The 24,229-nt window shown below is 42.4% G+C and overlaps 1 protein-coding gene across 1 annotated transcript in view; it reads left to right on the forward strand.

Annotated features, from left to right (window-relative positions):
• rapgef5a (Rap guanine nucleotide exchange factor (GEF) 5a) overlaps positions 1–22,420 on the forward strand; it is a 39,671-nt gene extending 17,251 nt beyond the window's left edge. Inside the window, exons 9-26 of the mRNA XM_072369941.1 lie at positions 2,850–3,029; positions 9,082–9,227; positions 10,103–10,203; positions 13,137–13,215; positions 13,313–13,457; positions 14,876–14,967; positions 15,071–15,101; positions 15,272–15,350; positions 15,533–15,682; positions 15,855–15,952; positions 16,612–16,734; positions 17,340–17,518; positions 17,629–17,719; positions 17,805–17,855; positions 18,002–18,089; positions 18,193–18,257; positions 18,439–18,493; positions 19,492–22,420. Of these exons, the coding sequence (XP_072226042.1) occupies positions 2,850–3,029; positions 9,082–9,227; positions 10,103–10,203; positions 13,137–13,215; positions 13,313–13,457; positions 14,876–14,967; positions 15,071–15,101; positions 15,272–15,350; positions 15,533–15,682; positions 15,855–15,952; positions 16,612–16,734; positions 17,340–17,518; positions 17,629–17,719; positions 17,805–17,855; positions 18,002–18,089; positions 18,193–18,257; positions 18,439–18,493; positions 19,492–19,610 (1,872 nt within the window). The 3' untranslated portion in view covers positions 19,611–22,420. The remainder of the gene's footprint in view (positions 1–2,849; positions 3,030–9,081; positions 9,228–10,102; positions 10,204–13,136; positions 13,216–13,312; positions 13,458–14,875; positions 14,968–15,070; positions 15,102–15,271; positions 15,351–15,532; positions 15,683–15,854; positions 15,953–16,611; positions 16,735–17,339; positions 17,519–17,628; positions 17,720–17,804; positions 17,856–18,001; positions 18,090–18,192; positions 18,258–18,438; positions 18,494–19,491) is intronic.
• Positions 22,421–24,229: the final 1,809 nt, after the last annotated feature.

A 24,229-nucleotide genomic window follows, 5' to 3' on the forward strand; every position in this document is an offset into this window, starting at 1 on the left:
CAAACGAATGGCTCCTTATCAGGCCACTGCAGAGCTTGATGACTGACTTTAAGCTGATTTCCTTGATGATTTCTTTATTTTTTAGTAGCAGTTCTGCTTGAACCCAGATTCTCCAATCTACTTCAAAGATTAGGCTGGGCGAAGAAGACTGTCAGCATCTTCAAAACAAAAGCATTCTAACAGCAGTGAGAGTGACTGCAACTTCACCGATGAGCGCTCTAAGTTGCAACATGAAACTGAATTGAAGCCATTCTTGAGAACTGTAAGACCGACTGTGAGATTATTTCCCAACTTTTCTAGAAAGAATCACAGTTTTACTGGCCTTCATGCTAGCATTTTCCATTACACAGCCCACCGCAACTCCATCTGTCTTCAAGTGACACGTTAGAATAGATTTGCTGTCCTTTTCAGAAGATGCATCAAATTCCAGTGAAAGATAATTGATTTAAATTTCAGCTCAGCTGCCAACGGACAAAGGCTTTTACATATATCTTGTGCAGATCCACAAGTGCGGAACGGATGCTCCAGCTACTAAACTGTTACACCAGCAATGCATCACATCCAGATCCAGTGGATCTCGGCCAAGAGAATGCTCTTGCAATCTCTCTGGGATGTTTGATGGCATCTGCTAATTGTAGTGGTAGAGTAAGTATTTGCTCACCCTCTGAACAAACCACATTCCAGAAAAGCTTGGACGCTGTGTGACATTGCAAATAAAAACAGAATGCAATCATTGTCAGATCTCCTAAATCCATATTTTATTAACAATAGAACATAGAAAACACAGGAAGTGGTGAAAGCGAGACATTTGACTGTTTCATGAAAAATATTTGCTCATCTACGATTTAATGGCAGCAACTCAGAGCCATGTTTTTACCACTGTGCGGCATCCCGTCTTCTTTTGACAACAATCCGTAAACATCTGGGAACTGAGGATACCAGCTGCTGGTCCTTTGGGAGATGAATGTTGTCCCATTCTCATCTGATACAGAATTCATACAACATTCTCGCTGCTTAAGAGTCTTTTTGTCTTTTTATACATGATTCACTATATGCTTTCAGTTGGTCAAAGGTCTGGACAGCAGGCCGGCCAGTCCAGCACCTGGACTCTGCTTCTTCTATGAAGACATGGCATGAAGCATTGATTTTCATCAGTGTTCCTCTCACACTGAGATATCTCCAGATTCTCTCTCTATTTTTTCTGAGGATATCACATACTGCAGGTGATGGAATATTCAAAGTATTTAGAAAGACTCCGTCTCTCTTGGGTGCTTTTTTAATACCCGATCTTTACTGAGGAATCGTTGACATCCGTTACTGACCGATTAGTTGCAACATGTTTCTCCAGCTGTTATTTTTCTAGACTTTTGTTGCCCCTTTTCTGAAATGTGTTGCAAATTCAAGATGAGCTAATATTTCTAAAATGTCTCGCCTTCAGCATTTGATTTGTTTTCTATGTTCTGTTGTGGATTGAATATTGTTTGATGAGATTTCGATTTTATTTACAATTTACACAGTTCCAAACTTTATTTGTCGTTTGTCGATATATATAAAGGGAAAAATAAAGCGCGTCACTGACAGTGCAGTTAACTCCAAAGCCTATTTGCTTTTTGTTTCTGCTTTAGCTAAATGTTGTGGTTTGAAATGCATGAATCAGATATTCTACCAATTCCAAACTCTAAAGCTGCTGGAATGAGCAAGAGTCTGATTTAGTTTCAGTTATCAGTCAGTCCAGTGAAGGCATTGGCCTGTCAGGATCAAAGACAAATTAAGGACACAATGGCAGGGTAAAAGAAATGGACAAAGACGGATACACAACATAGACACACACAGACTCCAGACAGGTTTATCTCGGTGTGCTCTCTGTTTTGGACAGGAAGCCAACAGCAGGTTTACAGGAAACAACCCGGGACACGGGACTGTGGCTGCGATATAATGACTGTGTGTGTACGTGGCTATTCTACAAGATAAGAGTTGTCATTGAGGGGTGTTTTCCTTGTAAACAAAATGAATGATGCTCTGCAAGCGCGCGTGTGTGTGTGTGTATGTGTGTTACCCTCTGCTGGAGCATGGTACCGTGGGATAGTTGAGCCCACAGGAAGAATTGCCCAACTTTCAGCCAAATGAAACAACCCTCCCTGTCGCGATTCCAATGAAAATAAATAGACCAGGCTGCCCGCCACTGGTGATAGCCATCATACCAGCAGCACCCAAGGGAGCACATGCATCCTATGCCAGGATAAAGCCATAAGTCTCTGTACTTTCCTCCAACTTTTTTAATGAAACATAGTCTGTGCTTTTCTTTTTTGGTGTTTTTCTTTCTTTTCTAAGACATCGCTGTTGGATATTCCTTTTCACTGACTTTTTATCTACCTCAGAGGGAATAAGTCCTGACTGCAGGAGGGAGGAGACAGACACACCACACACATACGCTAACTTACTCGCTTCTCACACAGACGCCCATTCCCGCCCACTTATACTACCTAATCACACACTCTTTCTCTGCTAGATCCTCTGACACAGAGCAGTCGGACTAACACGAAGAGAAGTGCAACAGATGGCAGCGAATTACTCTCTCAAATACAAAGAAAGAATTAGAAAGATGCAAGACTTACAGGGAGAACACGATAACTGAGGATTAAGATTTCTTCTCATTCTCTTCACATGGACAGAAACAGGCAGCTGCACACTTGTCATTACATCATTTTTGGATTACAAAGCGCATCAATCCTCTTTTGGACAAGCACTCTGAACTGTCTTGACCTCTGATCCTTAGAAGTACTTTGAGTGTTCCAAGCATGTCTTGGGACTGCGGGTTGAGATATGTCTTCATGCCACCTGTGTTGCAGCTGGGTGGGGTGTGTGCGTTGCGGGACAGCGGCGGCAGCGGCGGCGGAGGCATGGGGTCCATGTGCGGCCGAGACGAACTCACCAGCCGGCTGGGACTGGAGGCCGTCCAGCGGCTTGCCAAGGACGGCTGTCGGCTGCTGCAGAACCACAACTACCGCCTACCCGACAGGAACCAAGTGGTTAGTAAAGAGTGTGATCAGTGGCTCTGATTTCATGAAATGTCATTAATACCATGCAGTATATCTTCAGGGTGCATGGTGACGTTCAGCAAACTCTCAACATATAATCTGCAGCGTGAGCTGTGGTTATATGGTTAGTGTGAGTGGAGCGTAAGGACGTCATGTGGTAAATGTTGTCATTATTGTCGTCACTGTTAAGTGGACACACACCTCAGGTCTGAGTTACTCATGGATTTAATTCAGGGCTCATGTTCGTAAATCCTCATCTCCACCATCTCGACTGGTTTTCCTGTCAGTCTGCATGACATAAAAGCGCGTATGTCTGTATTTCCAGCATTATTTGCCCCTCCGGACATCGTAGACATGTGTGCCAACATGCACAAACCAGCATGCTTCCATTCAGATGATTTTAGATTAAACAACCACCACTTCTCTACTAAAGCTTGTCTAATGCGGGTCTTAACGACGGCAATGCGATCTCATGCTCTTTTTACAAGCCGTCAAGAACTTTGTGTGAGTGTCTGCATGTTCAGTTGCGTGTGACAGTTTGCTGGCTATAATCATTTGTGAGAGTTTGCGTGTGTGTGTGTGTTCGCGCACTGTGGCCGACTGAGTCGGAGTGTGCTCATAATGAGTGGGGTGTTACTGAAGCGTTGTACTGTATAATCCCGCTCTACAGTACACCTGAGGGCAGGAAGCGAAGCAAATTCAGCCTGATTTCATCCTTCATCGTGATGTGCGTGTTTATGAGATCTACCGCAGGACTTATCAGCTCGGTTGAGTTTGTCTAAAGCCCAGCCGTGGGGATTTTCTAAAATGCGCATGATTTCACTCTCATTCCTTGTAAAAATTACAACAGCAAAAATGAGCAGCGTCTGACAACAGCTTAACTAGAGTACAGGATCACAGAGATATATATACTGCACTGTAAATACAGTGTTTTTGAATTAGGGATGCACCCTGAGAGGGTTCAACTTAACTTCTACTCCCACATGATGCTCTGAACTTTCCTAATCCTAATTATGGCGATCACTGGTTCTTTGTTGCTAAATCAGTTTGAATGCTTATTAAACATCAGACAGATTTTTAGTTAGGAAGCATTGGACAACTAGTAAAACGGAGGCATACAGAACCATTTTTTTGCTGTTGATTCTTGAAATGCATCAATTAGAAGACTACACCAGATCCATTACATCTCCACACACAAACACACACACACATTTTAGGCTGAGTTGCTGCCAAATGTGTTTGAAATGTAATGCAAAAGTGTGTTATTTGTGTTAGGGGTTTAGAAATTGTATATCTTAAAAACAATCCTGACAAACCATCATGTGGCTGATATGACTGAGAGATAAGTTTTCTTTTGACATTAATCTGCATAAAGAGAGATTTCAGGAAGTGTTACAATGTTGAGGGGGTGAATAAACACCCGCGTTGTTCAGAGATCCTTCAGTCACACGTACTGTACCACCTGAATGTTGGATTTTTCCAATTAGTATGAAGTTGTGACTTTTATCACGTTTACATTGATCCGTTTTATTGTATTTACACATAAATAGAAAATGAAAGTGCGGCTCGACAACATCAGGTCCCAAATAGTTTTCTCTCAGTACAGACCAGTCAGAGCACATATGACCAGGAGGCAGCTGCATGTAACGGTGGGGAAGTGCAAAAAAACATGCATCGCATTAGAAACATCCTTAAAAGCAAAACACTTTAATGCAGCTCAATTTTCCTAATCTCAGTTATTTAGCCCCTAGAGAAGGTTATTACCTGTTGGATTATTTTATGATTGGAAACAGTCTTTTAGTCTTTTAGTAAGTAACAGCAAATAAATCTTAATCTTTCTCTAAAACCATTTAGGGATTTGGCATTACATTGTTGACGTGATCCGTGCCTGCAGCATTTAGCAGAAACACAAATCAAGCAGCCAGCTCTATTGATGACTGAGACCGTTCTTTTTTACTAGGTTGTCATGGTGATTGTATTTTCTGTATGTGTGTCCTTTTTAAAAAAAAAAAAAAATTTTTCCCCATGACAGATGAGCACTGATAAACTCATGTGAGCCGTTTCCATAGTGATAGAACTTGCGCGTTCGTAGAGAGCATCGGGTGCATTTCTGCCTTCAGTCACTTCTGACTTGCTCTTGTGTTTTTCCTTATTTGATTCAGCCGTCACAGTTTACCAGAGTTCATCCTACATAGGGGATTATGACAAGGTCACAGTATGCATGACATGCACAGGTACGCTTTCTGCTGAGCCTGTGCTACTTTCTAGTGGTTGTGGGAATTACAGTACAATGCATGTTCGTGTGTGTGTGTGTGTGTGTGTGTGTGTGTGCTGCTGACCTAAAAGGATTGTGTTTTCATATTCTTATCCATTATTTCCTGGAATTAGGCCCAGCTCTATCACAACATAGATATGGCTTGGTTACTATTGGCTCAGACGCCAACACACACACACACACACACACACACACACACACACACTGGTAGGAACAGGAAAGGAACAGAGAGGGCTTCCTTTAGACTTTCCATGAAGCCCACCTTTCCTCTAAAAAATATTATGTCATATTGCATTTGTGTGTGTGTGAGAGAGAGAGAAGGAAAAGGGACTAAGTAACAGATACTGTGAGAGCTTTACTGCCAAGCTGATTTTTGTGCAGTGCTGAGTACATGCTTTTTCCCACTTAACTTTAATTATATGAAATGGTTGCAGTTTGACCCCTTTAGGAGAGCAACGAGCACATTTCCTCCACTCTCTTATTTTCTGCTCTGAAATCTCAAACCTCTCCAGCCTGAACTCTGCCCTCTGAAACAGAATGAGGGAGGGGGGGAAGGTTTCTAAAAGGAAGATGGCTGGAGATACAGATGGGTGATTTAAAGAAGGAGCTGAAAGATGGTGATGAAAGTTATGAAACTTTTTTTACGATTTTATAACTTAAGGTTTTGTCTCCTTAAACCGTGAGAAATGTCAGAAGCAACTTCTGCATGTCATAGTTCTCAGACCAATTTGTTTTTTCATGTACTGCTTTTGTCTTTATGGCTAATAAAAAAGGAAATATCATTTATATTCACTTTAAGCTCGAACTACAGTTCGATGCACAAGCTTTTCTTTTTCTTTTTAAATCCCCCCTTCTTTCCTTTACACTCCTATGTACTCTCACTTTCCTTCACAGTCTCTTGCCTTTCATCTTGCTCTCTTCTTTTCATCCTCTGTTACATAACTTTCTGCCCCCCCCTCGCCCAAACCTTCAAGTGCCGTCTTGCGATATTTTTACTTTTTCATGCCTTAGGGGTTTTTAGTGTTTTTTTTAGTTTTTTTTTTTGGGTTAAATTGAACGAAGCTGTTTGTCTTCAGGGATTGTTTGATCGAATGTGAGCTGCTTGCCCAACAGTTACGCACGGTGTATGTAGTACCCATGAGTAATTTTCTGGAAGCTGCCTGATGTTTAGTGTGAATATGTGTGTTTTAACTCTGCCTTCCTCCGTTCTTAGCTCTGACTTGTTTTTCTTGGCATCTGTAGAAAGAGTGTGAGCGTTCACGGGAAGGTCGACAGATTGTTACTGTGTCAGAAGCACAACACAGTTTCCTCTGCTTTTAACAGCGGTTGGTCTTGGTTACATAACATCTCTCGTTTTTTTATTTTTTCACTTTATTTCTGAATTGTTTTTCCTGCTAATAAAATCTTGATTGTGTAAAGAGACAGGAAAGGTCGGCTCTGATGGAGCAGGGCCATTTGTGATAAAGCTGGCTGCTACTTGAACCGTAGATGCCGCGGTCTAATTGCATGTCTCCTTTAAACCACTTAGCAAATGTATTATCTTGATATCACAGCAGCACTGCTGGGTGTGGTCTTGGTGCCAGCCCAGAGTGTGATTAATTGAACAGGGTGTCACAGCCCTTTAAGTCGGCTGCCGCTATGCAGTGCTTATCCTTTGGTTCAAAAGTGGTGTGAATAACTTTGTGGAAGTTTAATTTCAGCGTGTTGCTTTAAGAACTGAAATTGATCACTTTGTCGTACATGTTCTCCTCAAATGGGCCGTTGGTGTGCATGCTCTCCTGTAGAGCAGCTGAGTAAAGTGTTGATGCCCCAGATGGGTTAAATCAGCGACTGTGCGTTACTCAGAATCTGAATAGTTTGTGTGTACAAGAAGGACCAAAGTTCCCTACTTCTTCTGTTTGTAGAGAGTGAGGACTTAGGAGTGTGCAGGACACTGTTACGGAGCTTCTTTGACATGGCGGTGGAAGCTTTGTGAAGGACAGGGATAGACTGAAAGAGTTGGCCAGACGGGCCAGCTTGGTCTTGGACTGATGCTGGACTCCACAGAGGAAGTGGGAGAAAGGAGGATTTTAGCATGATGGATTTTAGCTTAGCTAAATCCATCATGGATAACATGACACTAGGAGGGCCCTGAGCAGCGCGTTCAGTAGCAGACGGCCTCAACCTCGATACAAGAAGAAGCGTTACTGCAGGTCCTTCATCCCATAAGCTCTCTGAACTTTTAAAACCAGTATGACATAAAGCTCAAACTGTCACCTTATTCATTTGGATGTGTTTTTATTTCCACACTACGTGTGTCTGTTTGTTTTTCTTTTTACAAACATGCTTCAAACCTTCTTGGGGAAGTGGTATATTATGCATTGTATCGATACAGCTAGCATGTAGCTTGTGTGTACTGTACTCTTTTAGATGTGACATTATTTACATAAGCGAGAATGAGCTGGAATGGCTCTCAGTTGTAAAAAGAAAAATGTCAGCATTGCCCCTGAGGGGGAGGTTCTGGCTGCTGAACATCTGTATCTGACTCTGGTAGAATGAGTCATCAGGACATAACTGCAAACACAAAGAGCACCGGAGGCATATTGTTTTGTCTGACCTGAGCCGTATCCCACCTGCTGTCTCTCACAATCAGACAATCACAAAGCGTGTGTGTGTGCATTTGTTTGTGTGTTTGCGTGCCAGCGTCTTCCTCGCGTTGACTTGTTTTTGGGTCTAAAACAGGTGTTTGAGCGCTCATTAAAAATCTAGATTGTCAATATTGCGACTACAGTTCTTGATAAGTGCATTGTTTGCACTTTCAGCACCCTTCGCACTCAGCACAACGATATGATCAAACTCAACAGAAGCAGCCCTGTATGAAGAAGCTTTGTGTGGTGGTTGTGATTGCTGCTTCGGCGCTCGGGCTCAGACATAAAACCGCAGCGAGCAGCTGGTGGAGAGACGTGCTGCTTCATCTCTGCTCCCTCTGCCTTTGATCTGCCTCTCTTTTTTTCTCCCTTTCTCTTGTCCTTTCCTCAGGCTGTTTCTTATTGTCGTCCTTCATTCATCTAAAACTCTGCTCCCGTGACACTGGACTGTCACAGCAAATGTGTATGTGCGTCACAGTCAAGCATCAGGTTGCTGCCATGTTTGTTGTTTTTATTGCAAGAAAATCATTTCAAGAGTCCGCCCACAGTCTGAGTTGTGCTCACTGTATTTTATAACACAACACCATGCCCTTTAAAGACAGGAAATGCTAAATTTTGATCCCATGAGACTGAATCTACGTGAATGGGGTATCTGATGATGATAGTTATTTTTCACATTTTGTCATACTTTTTCTTCTTTTTTTCTGGTATGATCCAGTAAACATGGCAAATAAGCTCTTGTGTCTGTGTAGCTGCATAGTAACTTTTCAGTGTTATGTTGTGGACCAAAGAGTGCAATTGCAAAGCTTTCTTAATCAAACACATCTGGCTTTTTTGCTTTCCAGCACTCCACACAGCCCTGCCCGTTGCTAGAATCGGACTGCAATGTGTGCAAGTGAATGGTTAAAGTGGATATGAAGTGATCCAAGTGTGTACAGTCTGTACAAGAGTGTACAAATAAAGTGCAGACGGTAGGAAAAGGAAGTGCTGTATTTAGAGTAGTCACGTGGTTTGAATCGTGCTTATTTTGTCGCCTGTCTTGACTGAAATAAAGCATGCGATAACCTCACCACTTTTAGCCTCCAAGCAGTTTTGTCCTTGCTTCACTTTGTGACTCGTCGCTCTATTTTTTTCCTTTCAGGAAGCAGTGGGGAGGGTTTGTCTCAAGGAGAGAGGACGAGACGTATTGGTGTTGCAGAGGGTGACATCATCGGTGACGTCTCCCTCGGACCGGCCCTCACCTACATCGTCAGGGGGCGGGTCCAGAGAGGAGGACTGCAACAAGAGGTCAGTCCCTCCTCCTTTAGAACTATAATAATCCTCCAAACTGACAGTCACAACAATAAGATAAACATAGTACGCCTTCTCTTTATCTGTTTTTACTTTGGGTTCTCGAGTTGCAACCGCACTCTTGAATGCACACATACAACATTGGTCGTGTTGCTAGCATTATATGTGTTTGTGTCTGGGATAATGTATGCTCTAGCCTCTGGCAAGGAGCAGCAGGACAGAATGGCTTTTTGTTTTCAGCTGAAAGGGGGGAAAATAACACCAAGACTCTTTCAACACACAAGTTTGTGTGTTTAGGGTTGCAGACTGTACCTTTACAGAGCTGTCTGTGTATACTTTAGTCTGTGTCTGCCAAGACCTGAGGCACAAAGCAGGGAGTGTCAGTGACAGGCAGGTTAAGTGGGGGTGTGTGCATGCACATGCAATTTACAGCATCTTCAGTAGCAATCAGTTCATACACAGTGCCACTGTAGGAGCTGTCAGAGGGAGTCTTAGTCTCTAGAGCTGGTAGCTGACAGGGGCAGACAGCAAGGCAGCATATCCCACAGAGGAACACCCTTCCTGGGTATGCAAAGCTTAGGAAAGAGCTAATGCCGGTGTTCAGATATGAAGATGACCTCTGAGCAAGCTACACTTGCTGTGGCAGAGGATGATATAGATGACGATAGTGATGAAGACGATGATGAGGAAAACAGTGAGGATGAAGATGGTAGGAATTCAGACTCCTGTACTTTTGATGTTCCCCATTTTCGCTACATTGATGACGACAATGTGGAGGAGGAAGAGGAGGAGAGAGAATGGAGGGACGGAGGTCGCTGCACTCCGTGGTCTCGCCCTAGTGAGGAAGACTGTTGCAACTCTTCCTCTTGCAGGTACGTGGTGGTGTCGGGAACGCCGCTCAAGATCTTGGAGCATCTGCTAAGTGACCTGCGACTGGATGACCAACGAGGGGCACCAGAGAGCAGGGAAAGCGGTAAGGTTGAAGACGCACACGCGAACACACCGGTTTTTGTAGGCAACGTGCACACAGACACTTCTGAGAGGGCGAGTGTACACGAAATGTGGCGTGGTCTACATAAAAAGACCTACATAGATATGAAGATGAGTGTAAAGCAAGAGTAAAGCAAAATTTTCGTCCAAAATGTTTTGTTTTTAAATTAATATTAAGTTTAAAAGTGCTTTTCATTTAAATAAAGCTGCCGAAGTCCACTGGTATCTTTACAAATGAACACAGGACCGCACCTTATTCAAAGGAATTTAATTTTCAATGCTGCGCAAGTTGCAACACAGCCCAGCTTTCTGTTTTAGATTCCCCGAAGTGGCCTCAGACCTGGGTGGTATGCACTTCCCTTAGTGTGGCCCTCTGAGTGCGATTGTGGCGGCATGTGTCAGCGCCTCACACCACATCCAGGTGCAGTCACTCAGCCGTGTCATTGCCTGTAAATATGAGTAACATTTAAGAGGTTAGATGCTCTAATGAGTGTGAAATGACTGCCTCGGGCTGCTCTAGGCATTTCTTCTGCAGGTGATTGCTGTAGTGTTGTCTCAATTTTACGATGCTGAAGCCTACCTTGTATTTACTGGGTACTTTGATAGTGCAGTACTTACATTACAAGAATATAATTTGTCAGTTGTTTTACAGCAGCGTTGGAAGTACACAAACCACACTTACAGTAGAGGATTTCAAACATTTTTGCAAACATTTCCTACTTCAGCTTTATTTATACTTTTCCACTGATATGGAGCTCAAGGTGTTTCACAAGAGAATGAAATTGACTCAAGCTCATTCTTAAATATATACTATGATGACGTATATTCACAAATAGAAAAATAAAATCACTCTCAAATAATTGACTGCTGTTTTAAACTAAGCTATAAAGCTGATATAGGTTAAAAATGAATAAGAGCGTCAGCAATTCACAGCCAGAAATGACTGGAACAGTGTGCAATCTGTCACACTGTTATATGTATGTGATAAGGAAAAGGTGCTTTCTTTTTTCTTTAAAATGATTTCAGCTCTATAATGGGGCACATCTCCACTAGGATTGTACTTTTATTTGATAAAACTACTCTTGCCATTTTAACACAAGGCGCCTTTATGCATCAAGTCCGACCTCAGCACCAGCAGCTCCCAGCGGTCCACAGGGAGCCATCTCACTGATTTGCAGGAAGCAAAGGAAGAAAGAGGAAGAGATGAATGTGGGAGAGAACTGAGATGGTCTTTGTCAAGGAAGCCTGCCTGATATTTATTCACTGAAGAGTGGAAGAGAGCACTGGAAGTGGCAGGAGTATGGATGCAGAGTCTATGTGCACGTTTGGCACATAAACTCTGCATTGTTTATTTCAGTCGACGTCCATAGGAAGCATGTACTTACTTTGTGTAACACGCATCTGTGTGTGTGTGTGCGCGCTGGCCCTCAGGGGTGGTGCCGAGCATCGTTTTAGTGGGTTTAGCTCTACAGCATGTTGAACATGCTCAAACATGCTTCCATGGAGAGAGAGCGATTACTCCAAAACTCCCTCTCCTCGTACACTTAAAACACACAACAAAGGGGGAAAAAACACAGCCGCAGATTAGCGCGATTAGTTGAGCAGACACACGTTTTCTCGTTTTTTTTTCCCCTGTCTCTCTCACAAGAGATAAAGTCCCCAAGGTCAGAACTGAATGAGTTATTCATCAGGGTGCTCTGCGTGTGTGGATGTGTGCGCGCTGCGGCATCTACGAGTGTATGTGTTTGACTTTGTGCGTGCCAGCGGGCAAACGCAGGGGGCATATGTTGAAGATGAAAAAATGGATATTTATCATCACAGAGAGCTGAGAGAGAGAGAGACAGAGAGAGAGAGAGAGAGCGTAGGAGTGGAGAAGTAGCGGGGGGAAATGTAATCTTCAAGAAGGAGAAAATGAAAAAGGAGACTGTAGGGAATGGGGGGGGGGGGCATGGACAGTTGGGAGGGAGTGAGCAAAAAACGGTATACGAAGCAGGAAAAAGCCTGATAGTTGGTTGTGAAAGAGGGCAAAGAAAAGGGGGAAAAAGAATGACGAGCTCAGTCAGACTTGCCTAAAAACATTTCTCAAGAAAGTTGTGTTTTTATTTATAAAGAGAAGACAGCTCATCAAATATTAACGACGAGGCTTTTGCTCAGTGTTCTATAATTGATTTCTTTGCTCTCTGCCTCACAGAGTCATATTTGGGTCACACATTTTCCCAAGGAAAGAGTTTGGCAACACAGACACACGCTCCATCACACCACCAACAATGGCTCATTACCCATCTGCCACGAGTGCTGTTTATATTTGTGTGATCACCTGCTCGGTGTCACACACGCTCTACATACACACACTTCTAACTCACTTGCGCATCAGCCTGCTATACTCCACCCTGGCTGTGATGGACGTATTTTGGTGTATGCTCAAGTTTAGCTTTTGTCTCTGAAAAGTGATGTGTTAATTAAATGGGGGTTGTGTGAAGATATTAATTTTCTGTGCAGTGGATTAATACGCAGAATGCCTTCTGTTTCAAACAGGTGTTTTGCTGTATTTATCCCTGCAACAACATGCTAAACAACATGCTAAAAGATGAAAAGTGATAAATGGGAGTTTTTGGGAAAGATTTGGTTTTAATGATTGGTCTCTTTCACTTCAAGATTATTATTTGCATCCACGAGTTGTGTCAATGATGGATAATGGTTGGGTTGCATCACGTTAACATTATGCTAACATCACGGTAACATCAAAAAGGTTGTTTTCAAAGGGCATTTATAATAATCAAGATTAGAGTTCCTTAGTTCACCATCTCGACTGAGGAAATGAGAGACAGAGGGTGAAAATTTCCAACACTTCCTTAGTAAATCCTCACTTGGACCATTTTGTCACCATTTTGATTTGCGACGTGTTCTGTGTTTCAGAAATGCTGCTGGACGATTTCCTTGTGACCTACCTGGTGTTCATGTCGACTCATGACCTTTGTCAGGCGCTGCTGGGACAATATCCTTACGACATGCATTCAAGCACAATCATTATCATACGCTCATATCTTTTTAGACTCCAGAATGTCCTTAGTCGTCTCCTTGACCACAGTTACCTATAGCAGTGCACGCTGCAGGGGCCAGGAGGAGGGCAAAGACGCCCTCTTCAGGAAGCGCAAGGTGCTGCAGCTGGTCTCCCACTGGAGCAGGCTTTATAAGGACTTCCTCAAAGAAGAGGAGCACGTCAGGAGCTTCATGAAGGTATGGCAGAAGTAACCCTCCTCACCACCACCAATAAGTATTTATATATATTTTCCTAACTGTCATGGGTTTGATCCTCTCATCAGAAGATGATCAGTGGACTCAGATTTTCTACATGACTGGCCACCAGGCATTTGATATACTCACAGTGAGCTCAAAGGTCTATGTGTGTGTATTTTCTGAGCTTACTGTTTGCTGGGTGTCATGTTAAACTGAAGTGTGTGTCAGCTTTCTTCTCCATGGGAGCCTTGTCAATGTTTTATATGATCCCTTTGACATAAAGACAACAAACTGGCACTTTTACGGCATGTCATATGACGAATGTGGAGAAAAACCATAATATGTGATTGTATGTTGATCTGTGAGAAGGATAACAAATTAACTATAACAACTAAGTCAAATGAGCAAGATAATAACACTCTGCCACTTATTTTATGCATGAAACACAGAAGCTATGTAAGACATGGAGGTAATTGAAACCCATGTGAATATTTTGAAGTCACGTCACTGTAGCGTGGTTCACCATAGATCTTCTTAGTGTCCATCGTGTTCCTGCCGTATCTGCGTTGGACTCACTCAGATGTTTAGGATGTGTGTCACCGAAAAAGAAGAAAGCACAAACACACAGGACGATCGGACCTGAAGAAATCCACACACTCAAACGCAAACAAACAAGTCAGCAATCATTGGCCCTCCGTAACCTGACAGCCCCCGTTGCTCGGTGGCAGGTTGCCATGGGAACCAAAGTGGTAGGGTTGGCAAGGGTATAATCTCATATGGAGTGCGTAACCCAGGTGATAGTTGCCTAGTAACAGATGGATGAGAGGGGAATAGGAAAATGAAACTACAGCGGGTCAATGAAAGCAATAATGAGGTGTGTGTGTGTGTTTGTCTTAGCAAGTTCTTATTGTTACAAACTCCTGATTTTTCACACTGGTTTCTAATGTTCTTCAGTACACATGAGCACACACAGATGCTACAGAGTGTGTTAGTCTCCGAATTAAGTACAGTCCCAAATGTTATCATCCTATTTATCGTGGCTAACATTCGATGATGGTCAGTAAATGAGCCACTGTGTTCTTACCAGTTGTATTACTCCTCATCTTGTATTTCTTTTCATTTTTCCATGACAAATGCAACAATGTTAATGAAAAGTAGCAACACTTAAAGCTCCAACAACTAGTTGATTCATCGAATAGTAAATCCAAATTGACCTGCTGATCATTTTGATTCACTTCTTTAAGAACGCTAACTGGAGTAAAGCATTATTTGGACGACTTCTGTGAACACACGCTGCTTAGTAATTGGTCACAAAGAGCTGACAGGAGCCAGACAAGAGTTTGTGGGACGCTCCGCACGCTTTAATGCTCTGCCCGCTCAGAGAATGTTAATCACCTCTGCTTTTTACTTTCTGTCAGACCCTTTACAGGTGTGTCTTAGAAGATCTGTATGAGTTCCCCACACTGGAGAAAGACCTGAAAGAGTTTCAGAAGCTTCTGCGTCGCAGACAGTAAGTGCTCCTGTCTGGCTACAAAGAGTGTAGCCTTGTGTGCCTGTTTGTAATATTTTGAAGAGCTGAATCCCTTCTCACTGTTGTGTCTTATCTATTGCAGTACAGTGGATGACTGCCCTCCCAGCCAGAAGGTAAGACAGAGATGCAGTTTCACATCATTAAAAAAGTGACACAAACTTTGAGCTTTGGGAGAGCACAACTAATGTAGCTATCACAGATGCTGTCGTAGGCAAACAGTGTCCGGTGCATGTTAAGGAAAGTAGTTTAAATCTCCATGTTTCTCCTGTGTTCTCTCTGTCAGAGCAAACAAATGTATCAGCAGATGAGTTTGAAGGAAAACTGTTTGCAGCTCCGCGGCCCTCACACAGAGACCAGAGAGGGTGAGGAACGGACACGAACACATGCACACACATAAACAACACCTCGTTCAAAGCCGCACGCAATTACGCACGTTAGCAATGTGTCGGCATCTAAATCTCCTCAGTACACCGTGCTTTTTCTTTTTTTTTTTTTTTTTTTTATTCATTTAAGGTGAAGATTTACATTTTTCTTTATTTTTCAGTGATTTGCTGCTTGTACGTAAGCGCTGACTCCTATCTGAGCGTCCACACACACCCCGCGCTGGAGGCCCACGAACTACTGCGGATTGTGGGTATGAAGATGGACAGAGCAGAGGAAGACATGGTGCTCGCTGTGGTGTCTCACACCGGAGGTACACAGAGAAATTGATGCACACAGCTCAACATGTTGTAATGAACCTGGATGCCTCTGAAATGCAAACTGGAGTAGAAGTCGCTCTGGTTGAAAGTCACTGCTCATGATCCCTGGCTCAAAATGTTCTTTTTTTCTTCTCTCTCCTGTTCCCCACTCACTCGTCTTTTCAGAGCGGAGGGTGTTGCAGCCCAGCGACTGTGTGTATTCAGAGTCCCTGACCCCACAGGGGAAGCTCGTGGCCTGTCGCAGGGATCTCACTGAAATCCTGGTATGTAAATGCCCTGTTATATTTGTGTTTCCAGCACTCTATAACATTAAATCTTTCTCCATCTATCATTAGTAGTGATGGATGCCATGGACACAAGCTGGATGTTGTGTTGTTCTGCCATGGCGTGTTTTTCACAGCGGAGCTCAGCTGTAATGGGACTTAAACTTTGCGATATCGGGCATATTATGCTGCCGATTCTGACCAGTTTATCGTTCCCCTAAGAGCTTTTTGAAAAATCAGTTGTCCAAATAATAGGTTTGTTAAAATATCCAGGCCTGTTTTGAGGAATTTCAACAGCTCGCTTAATGTTAGTTGCCCTACTAAGGAATGCAAAGCGGTGTTTTATATAAAAGTGTGTTGATTTGAACAGAACAACCTAATTGAATGAATCGACTTCCGTTCATAGATTTCAGTCCAGCTTGTCGGTAGAAAGCATTGAAACTTAAAGCTTTATGCTGTGTTGTTTTGTTTGAATGTTGTATTTTAACTAAAGCCTTCCAGTCTCATTGTCTCATTTTTATTATACACAAGGTAAAATATTACTTTGCTCAGTTAGAGATTACCCAGGTCCTGTAAATAGACAGTGTCTTTGTGCAGCAACAGGATTTTTGTGCACATCTAAACTATTTTTTTTGTTTTCTTTTGTTTTTTCTGTGCAGCCTCCGTTGACAGACAGTGCTGAATTAAGCAGGAGACCAGTCCGACTCTTAGGCATCAACACCTGGGACGTGGCAGCGGCCCTCACACACCTGGACTGGAGCCTGTTCAAATCCATCCACGAGGTACACAATAATATGTTGTGTGTCTATACTTTGCAATGATTTCATATCCTTTAAAGTAATGCAGGAATGAAAGTATTAAAGATGCAAACGCCTAAGCTGAAGAGCTAAATAGGGACAAATAGAGCTTCTTACATGGTTACATTAACAATATGAACATGCTTTTTTTTATAAGGAAATCTAGATTTTAAAAGTCATGAATGCAAAAAAAAAGAAAGATTAATGAATGATTTTAAATGATTTTTAGGTACATGAAGAAGAAATTTCAAAGTCTAAAGTTGATGTACGCTCCACATCAACACGTTTTTTTTTATTGAACAGCTCTTTTTTCTACCCTGAATTGGATGAGATTATATTTTTCTCTAAGTATTTTATCTTCCCTGTTATCCACCTTGTGAGATTCTGTTCATTTCATTGGTGGCATGATGATTCCACCGCCATGCTTAACAGTTGCTACATTGCTCTTGGGTTTTATGCCTCATCCTTAGTCCTCTAAACATACATCTGGTCATGATGATCATGATGAGAGGATGTAGAGTTATGGCCAGAACTGAATTTTGTGATGGATTTTGGATGTGACACACACCTATCCCTCTCTCCACATGCAGCAGGAGCTGGTGTACTACACCCTCAGCCGTGCTCCTGGCTCTGGCCACACAGCGGCGCTCTCTGTCCTGCTCCAGCGTTGTAACGAGGTCCAGCAGTGGGTCATGTCCGAGGTGCTCATGTGTGTATCGCTCAACAAGAGAGTGCAGCTGCTCAAGAAGTTCATCAAGATCGCAGCTCAGTAAGAACTTACACACAACATCAGCAGAAATAAATTAGTAGATGATATATCAAGATTTTTCTCAAATTGAATCAAATGTTTTTCCTTATTTTGCTTTGTGTCGCATGAAGCTGTAAAGCCCAAAGAAATCTGAACTCTGCATTCGCCATCATCATGGGTCTCAACACAGCTGCTGTCAGTCGACTCAACCAAACGTGGGAGGTAAGAATGTGTGTTGCGGTTCCTTTTTTTTTTTTTTTCTTCATATTTTCAGTCCACTTCTGACCAAATATCCTCCTCTTTTCAGAAATGTCCAGGGAAGTTCAAGAAGCTTTTTTCAGAGTTGGAGCTCATCACGGTGAGAACAGACAAAGCAGGGATACGTGCAGAGCTTGAAATGTGCTCCTCTTACGATTTGACAGTCAAATCCTTAAATCTCCCCTTCTCCAAGTCTTTTCTTCTACTCAGGTTTTTCTCTCTTTCTCTCCTCCCGCCTCTTTCCAGGATCCGTCTCTGAACCATAAAGCCTACAGAGAGGCCTTCAAGAGAATGAAACCTCCCAAGATTCCATTCATGCCTCTTCTCCTAAAAGGTATTTTCTACACGACCGCGCGCTCGTTCGTGCTCAAACAAAGACACTCGCCTAAAATACGGCACTGTATGAAGCCTTGATATGCCTTTCTACTGGTTTTTAGATATAACTTTTATTCATGAGGGAAATAAGACCTTCCATGACAACCTGGTCAACTTTGAGAAGCTGGTGAGGTCCATTTCTCAATGTCTCTCAGTGTTTTGAGTGTGTGCCTTAAACCCTTTATCTGTGACAATGTTTTGTTTTGTTTCTTAATTTTGAATAGAAGAAAGGCTTGGTTTTGTTCAAATATAAGATCTTGGCATTCTAGCATCCCACTGATGTAACTCTTCTTTTCTTAAACTGACAGCACATGATTGCAGACACCGTGAGAATGATTCGCCACTGCCAAAGCGACCAACTCGGTGAGTCCTCTTATTTTTAGGTTACAAAGGCTTTGTTGTTTTTTGCTCCGTCGTTTTTTTGGTACATTTCTTAGATCAGTGGTTCTGAAAGTTTTTACACTATGTAGCACTTCAGAAAAATGTCTCTCTTGGTACGGCGATTGATCACTGACTTCAAAAGACAAAAAAAAGCTTTCTGTCGAAGTCCTTCCCCGACAACATACACAAACAACGAGGTAAGAACATCAGGAATAACAACTGGACACTGCAAATGGCACATTTTCTAGCTTTTTAAATCCGTAAGCAGTTCGCTAAATTTTCAATATCTTCTGCGTACCACCAGTTTTAGAGCCATGATTTTAGATCTGGCAACAAGGAAAATAACAGGTTCAACAGCTGGGAAGAATAAAGAGGTGGTAGAATGACAGGTAAGCAAAACAGACAAATCATTTTAGATCCCACGACTGTGGAATATGTCATTAATCTTAGCTTTTCAATGGCAGGGCCAAATGTTGACACGAATGGTAAATGGACTGTACTAGAGCTTTTCTACTCTCGCTGAGCACTAGAAGCGCTTTCACACTACATGCCACATTCACCCATTCACTCACACACTCATACAGCACGTCCTAGTTCATATAGGCCTGTATTTGCAGGGGATCCTTTGTGTGGGTCTGTTTGTAGAAAATGTTTTGAGCAATGTAATTACTGTGCAAATGAGTAAAGATTTGTTGGTGAGATGTACCCAAGCTTTTTGGGAAAACTGCACTGTTAGGATATATTCATTGTGAGGATTGTATCGCCATCTGCAGTTGGGTTTGTGCACTACTCCTGCACCAGTGTCAGCTGACTCCTTGTTCTCTCACAGTTTCTAAGCAACCATTTCCAGACAGTCTATTATTGTCTTTATATGGCCTCACCGTGTCTTTTTGTCAAATATAAGTGAATGTCAGTGTTACTTGATCCACCAGAAAATACTTCTGCTTGACTCAAGCGTGCATTTTGTGTCGGTCTCCCAGGCAACGAGGTGATTGGGGCGGACAGCGCGGAGGTGAGGGCAAGCGTTCACTGCCTGCACATCATCGACAATCAGCAGACGCTTTTCGAACTGTCACACAAACTGGAACCGCGAGCCTGACCACACCGAGTCACGTGCACTCTCAAACGCACTGGACACAGTGCGCTGGAAATGCCAGCATGTGTGACACGGAGGATGCTCAGCAGGGCAAACTGTCACACACTCGCACACACACCGCAACAAGATCAAACGACCGGCAGTGGTGTCAGATGGACTATCAGGTGTGCTCTGCTCTGTAAAGGCTTTCTGACACTGATAATGCGCTTGTAAAGGATTTCTAAACCACACACACCCTGTGAATTTATTCCACGAACAGAATCTGTTCAGAGAGACGGAGATTTGCCAAACCGAGACAGAGAGTCGAGGAGGTATTGACTTGTTATGTGTGTATTACATTTGTAAACTACATGTTGGACAGTCCTTGTTGACTTTTAGCCAAACACTCCTCATCCACCCTTCTCTATGATGTCTTAGTGTGAACAGATACTGATTATTTGTCATTGTGCATACTATGGACCTAAACACGCCAAATGTTATGTTGAGTGTTGCAGGGCAGCTGTGCCAGAGAGCTCTTGCTTTGTTTAGGAATCAGAGAATTAGATTTTGCGGAATGAGCCCTGGTATGACATCTCATCCTCGATCACGGAAAGCCGATCTGACGCCTAACAGAGATGCTTTCTGACATTATGATTGACCGAGTTCAGAGCGCGTAATTGTATCAAATGTCAGGTTGCTATGGAAACACACAGCCCCTGTGTTTTCAAAGCACTGCACAACAGAACAGCTTTGTTCCACTGTATCATGTTCTCAAGGACGCCAATGGTTCTTTCTGACTGAAAAGATCATTTCCCTCAGAAGTGGTCTCATGTAAACTGTGAGAATTAACACAGGGCGCGGACAGAATAATGGAAGCACAAGGAAACAGACGTCCTCCTTAATAGGATGATGACACGGCAGGTTTTCTACTTACTATTATTTATAAAGTTCCCCATCGTTCGCAACATGTGCCTGTTTAACAGCCATAACATGAAAGAGGCATTTATTTGTTATTCACATCACTGAAGGACCAGTGGGACTCCCTAACGTTGGCTCACACTAGGACAGAAATGCAGCTTTGGAAGAAGAGAATCCTCCAGAACTTTGATAGTAATAATGATGCATACAAATTAAGTTAAGAAACCGTGTTTGGCAGATCTTATTCGTGTTTGTCTTCTGTTCGTTCTTGCCCTGCGTCTCTCATTTCTTCACCAGTCACATCACTGGTACATTTCAGCTGTGATATTCCTAAATGTCACACAATTGTGCATGCGCTACATATTTTATTTTGATTTTTTATTGTTGTAAGGCTTAGATTGGGGATTAAGTGCAATATAATGGAGGTGATGTCACCAGTGTTCATCTCAACACAAACTTTCAGAGTCACTGTCTTCTACAGATCATAAAGAATCACACGGACAACAGTAAATCAGAATTTCCCAAACTTGTTTTAGTGCCAGTGGTAAGAAAGAATATGTCAAGTTGAAGAGTCTGTATTTTGTGTTATGAGCAGCTTCTCACTGCATTAAAAAGTTTGCTGTTTGAGTCTTTTTGAAAGATGTTTTAGTCCATTGTTGCCGCCAACAAACTCCGATGTTCTTTAATCCAATCAATCCCAACTGGAAGCTTCATGGACCCTTTAAATGTTGGACTTCATGTGGTTCATAATTAAAGTCAAGCTAAACATGCTAAAGAAGTCCCAAGTAAATGATGTCTGATAAGTATAGCCTGAGAAAACATCAATTTTAGACAGTTATGGGTGCATGTTAACCTTCATGTCAGCTACTTAACACTTGGTTAAAGGTTTATTATACTGTAACAGCAGCACAAGTGGCAAAAGGATTATAAAGTCATCCAACTCAACTGTATTTGCCTAAAGTTTGCAGAAATTAACCAACGCTGCTACTTTTACTAAGTGACAGTGTACCAGTGGAACAAAAGAAGCAACAACGTGTTTGCAAAGTCCATTCATTTGTATTTGCAGCCTCTGTGTCACTTGGTATCTTTCAAATTCCTTGTGCATTTCAAATGTGCATTTGGTGAAACCAAATGAGTGATCCCTTGACTGCTAGGGTGGATAAATCGGAGCCATGGCCTAATTGTGTGTGCGAACGTGAGACAAAGGCCTTGTGGCCATTTTTTTTTTTTTTTTTACTATTAAGCTGTACGTGGTGTTCATGCAAACCCCAGACAGGCACCTCTGCTCGCCGTGTTCAAAGAGCAGAATAATTGTTCCGTTGGTTGTTTATTGAAATACGTTGTTTATTTACGGTGACGCAGTGTCTTGGCTTCTGTGCCACGCTCGGAGGCTCGACAGTGTGGAGGTGCACTCTGGCGAGAAGGGGAATTCAGAAGCACTTTTTGTTGTGTTTCGTGGCCATTTGGGGGCAGCAGAGGAGTTGCTCACTTCTGCCTTCTGCTGTCAACTGCTGAACGACGAGGACAGACCAACAGGGGGCTGTATTTCTTTTTGTCAGCCGCTGATAGGTCATGTTGTGAGGTTTTGTTTTTTTTTATTATTATTTTTTATATCAATGTTGTTCAGAATCTGTTTGCATGATGAAACAAAAAAAACACAAAGTTCACAAAGCAAGAGAGGACATACACGTTTAAGGCTTTGTGATACTGTAATATTGTTGATGTGTAAATATATGCTTATGTTTGGTATGTTGTTATTATTTATCAGTTCTAAATGAAAATGTCAGCCACAAAGCAATACGTCTCCCATTGTCCCCCCTCCCCAACCGACAGCTGAGGTCATACGTCTTTTTTAAAGCTGCGTTTTACTATGTCAAAATTTTACTGAAAATGAATAAATTATAGGTTTTATGTGACATCTACAGGTGAGCTCTTGTCGTTTCTTGCTTATTTTGGTCTGCCGTGTGTCTGCGTGATGCTATATCCAGAGTTGTGCAATTACACCACTCATAAAAATTCAAATCCTCATCTCAACCCTACATGTGAACCAGGCACCAGCATAAAAGTCTGGAGTACATGAACACCTTGCATTGGTTTTCTTACCGGAATCAAATGCAGCTTCAGTCTCCTCAGACTTAGCCTACACAGAGTGGAGGGAGACATTTTCTCTGAGCTCTCCAGCAGTTAAAATCCAATCTGATGATTATTCTTGACCTCTGGTCTTGCTTACACACAGTTTTTCACACACTTTATTTGTAATCTCTTTCTTTCTGTCTTCAGTCATTATGGTGAACTTATGGTGTTATCCACTTATTGGAAAGTGTTGTGACACCATTCAGTAAACGGCAATGTGTTGGGGAGAAAACCAAACTTCTGAATTGCGGTAGCTTAGCCTCCAGGTGCTCTCAGGCAGTTTTAGGCATATTATGCACATATTAAAGGTTGGAATACAGCAAAACATAGTTTTTAGGTTCACAAATTTCCCTAGTGTTGCTTTAAAACTATGAGAAACAGGTACCATCCATCTCTAGAAGGTATCAAAGTGGCCTTTAAGCCAGCTCTTAAGTATTGTGGGTGACATACAGCAGTACCCAACAGTCTTGGACAGTCTCTCAAACCAACATGATATTACTTCTCTTCCTGTTTGGTGTGACTCTTGGTTCTTTTTCAGATCCTCAAGAGTTGCAGCGGCAGCAGCATGGCAACTGTTCCTTGTTCTGTTTTTTTCCTTTACAGTCACACACCGATGAGCAAATTGAGCGCAGTGTACGGTTTATTGTGTTGCCCAAGTATGCTTTGTACAAAGAACACATACATGCACTGAGGACTGGACCACTGTGCTTCCGGTTAGAGGGCAACCGCTCTCTGCTGAGCCACAGCCGCCCGTGCTGTCATGCTGTTGGGCGGCTCTGTGACCTCTGGAACTGTCTGTCCACAATCAGCATGCCTGGGACTGTATAGATATCACGCAGTGACACATTAACAGTTTTATAATGCTGTACAAATATTAACTGTACAGAACAATTGCTTCCCTATAAAACGAGAGCTTTTGTATGTATTCAACAAGGAAATAAAAGGAGGGCAATTCCTGACATCATTGACATTTGACTCTGTTTTGTCCCAACACGTACAACATATATGCCCCCCAATTTATAGCTGTTTTTGAGGTTCATTAATTAAAAAGAATGAGCTTATCAACATTTAAAGAAAGACCCATTTCAATGCCTGTTTTCTGCATTTGTTTATTCATTTTCTCTTCTCTGTTATGATTTGAATTGTGTTTAACGCTACAACAGAAGTGTGTGACATTTCTTGGATGATTTTGGACGTTCTTATAAATATTCAGGATTTTACAGAATTGGTTTATTTGGTGATTATTATTTTTCTGGTGATTCTGGGCTTAAAATTCTGGGGCGCCATTAATTCTACCAAAAAGCTGCCAACTGTCACAACCGGGGGGAGTGGGGAGGGAGGACCCAGATGCAGATATTAAAGGTAAACGTGACTTATTTAACAAAAAGAACAAAAAGCGCAGCTGAGCCAGATCACAATAAATCTAAACTGTGGAGAGACGAATAAACAAAACAAGAGGCAAATCCTAAATACATGAATATGCGTGGCATCAATGAAGATAAGGATTTTGCAAAGAACTGAGGGAACCTGGATAAAATACTGTGGGGAGGTGATTGGGGACGGGGTGCAGCTGAGAAAACAAAGACAGGTGA

The sequence above is a fragment of the Leuresthes tenuis genome, unplaced genomic scaffold, assembly GCF_036924035.1.
Source record: "Leuresthes tenuis unplaced genomic scaffold, fLeuTen1.0.hap1 SCAF_18, whole genome shotgun sequence".
Lineage (NCBI taxonomy): Eukaryota > Metazoa > Chordata > Actinopteri > Atheriniformes > Atherinopsidae > Leuresthes > Leuresthes tenuis.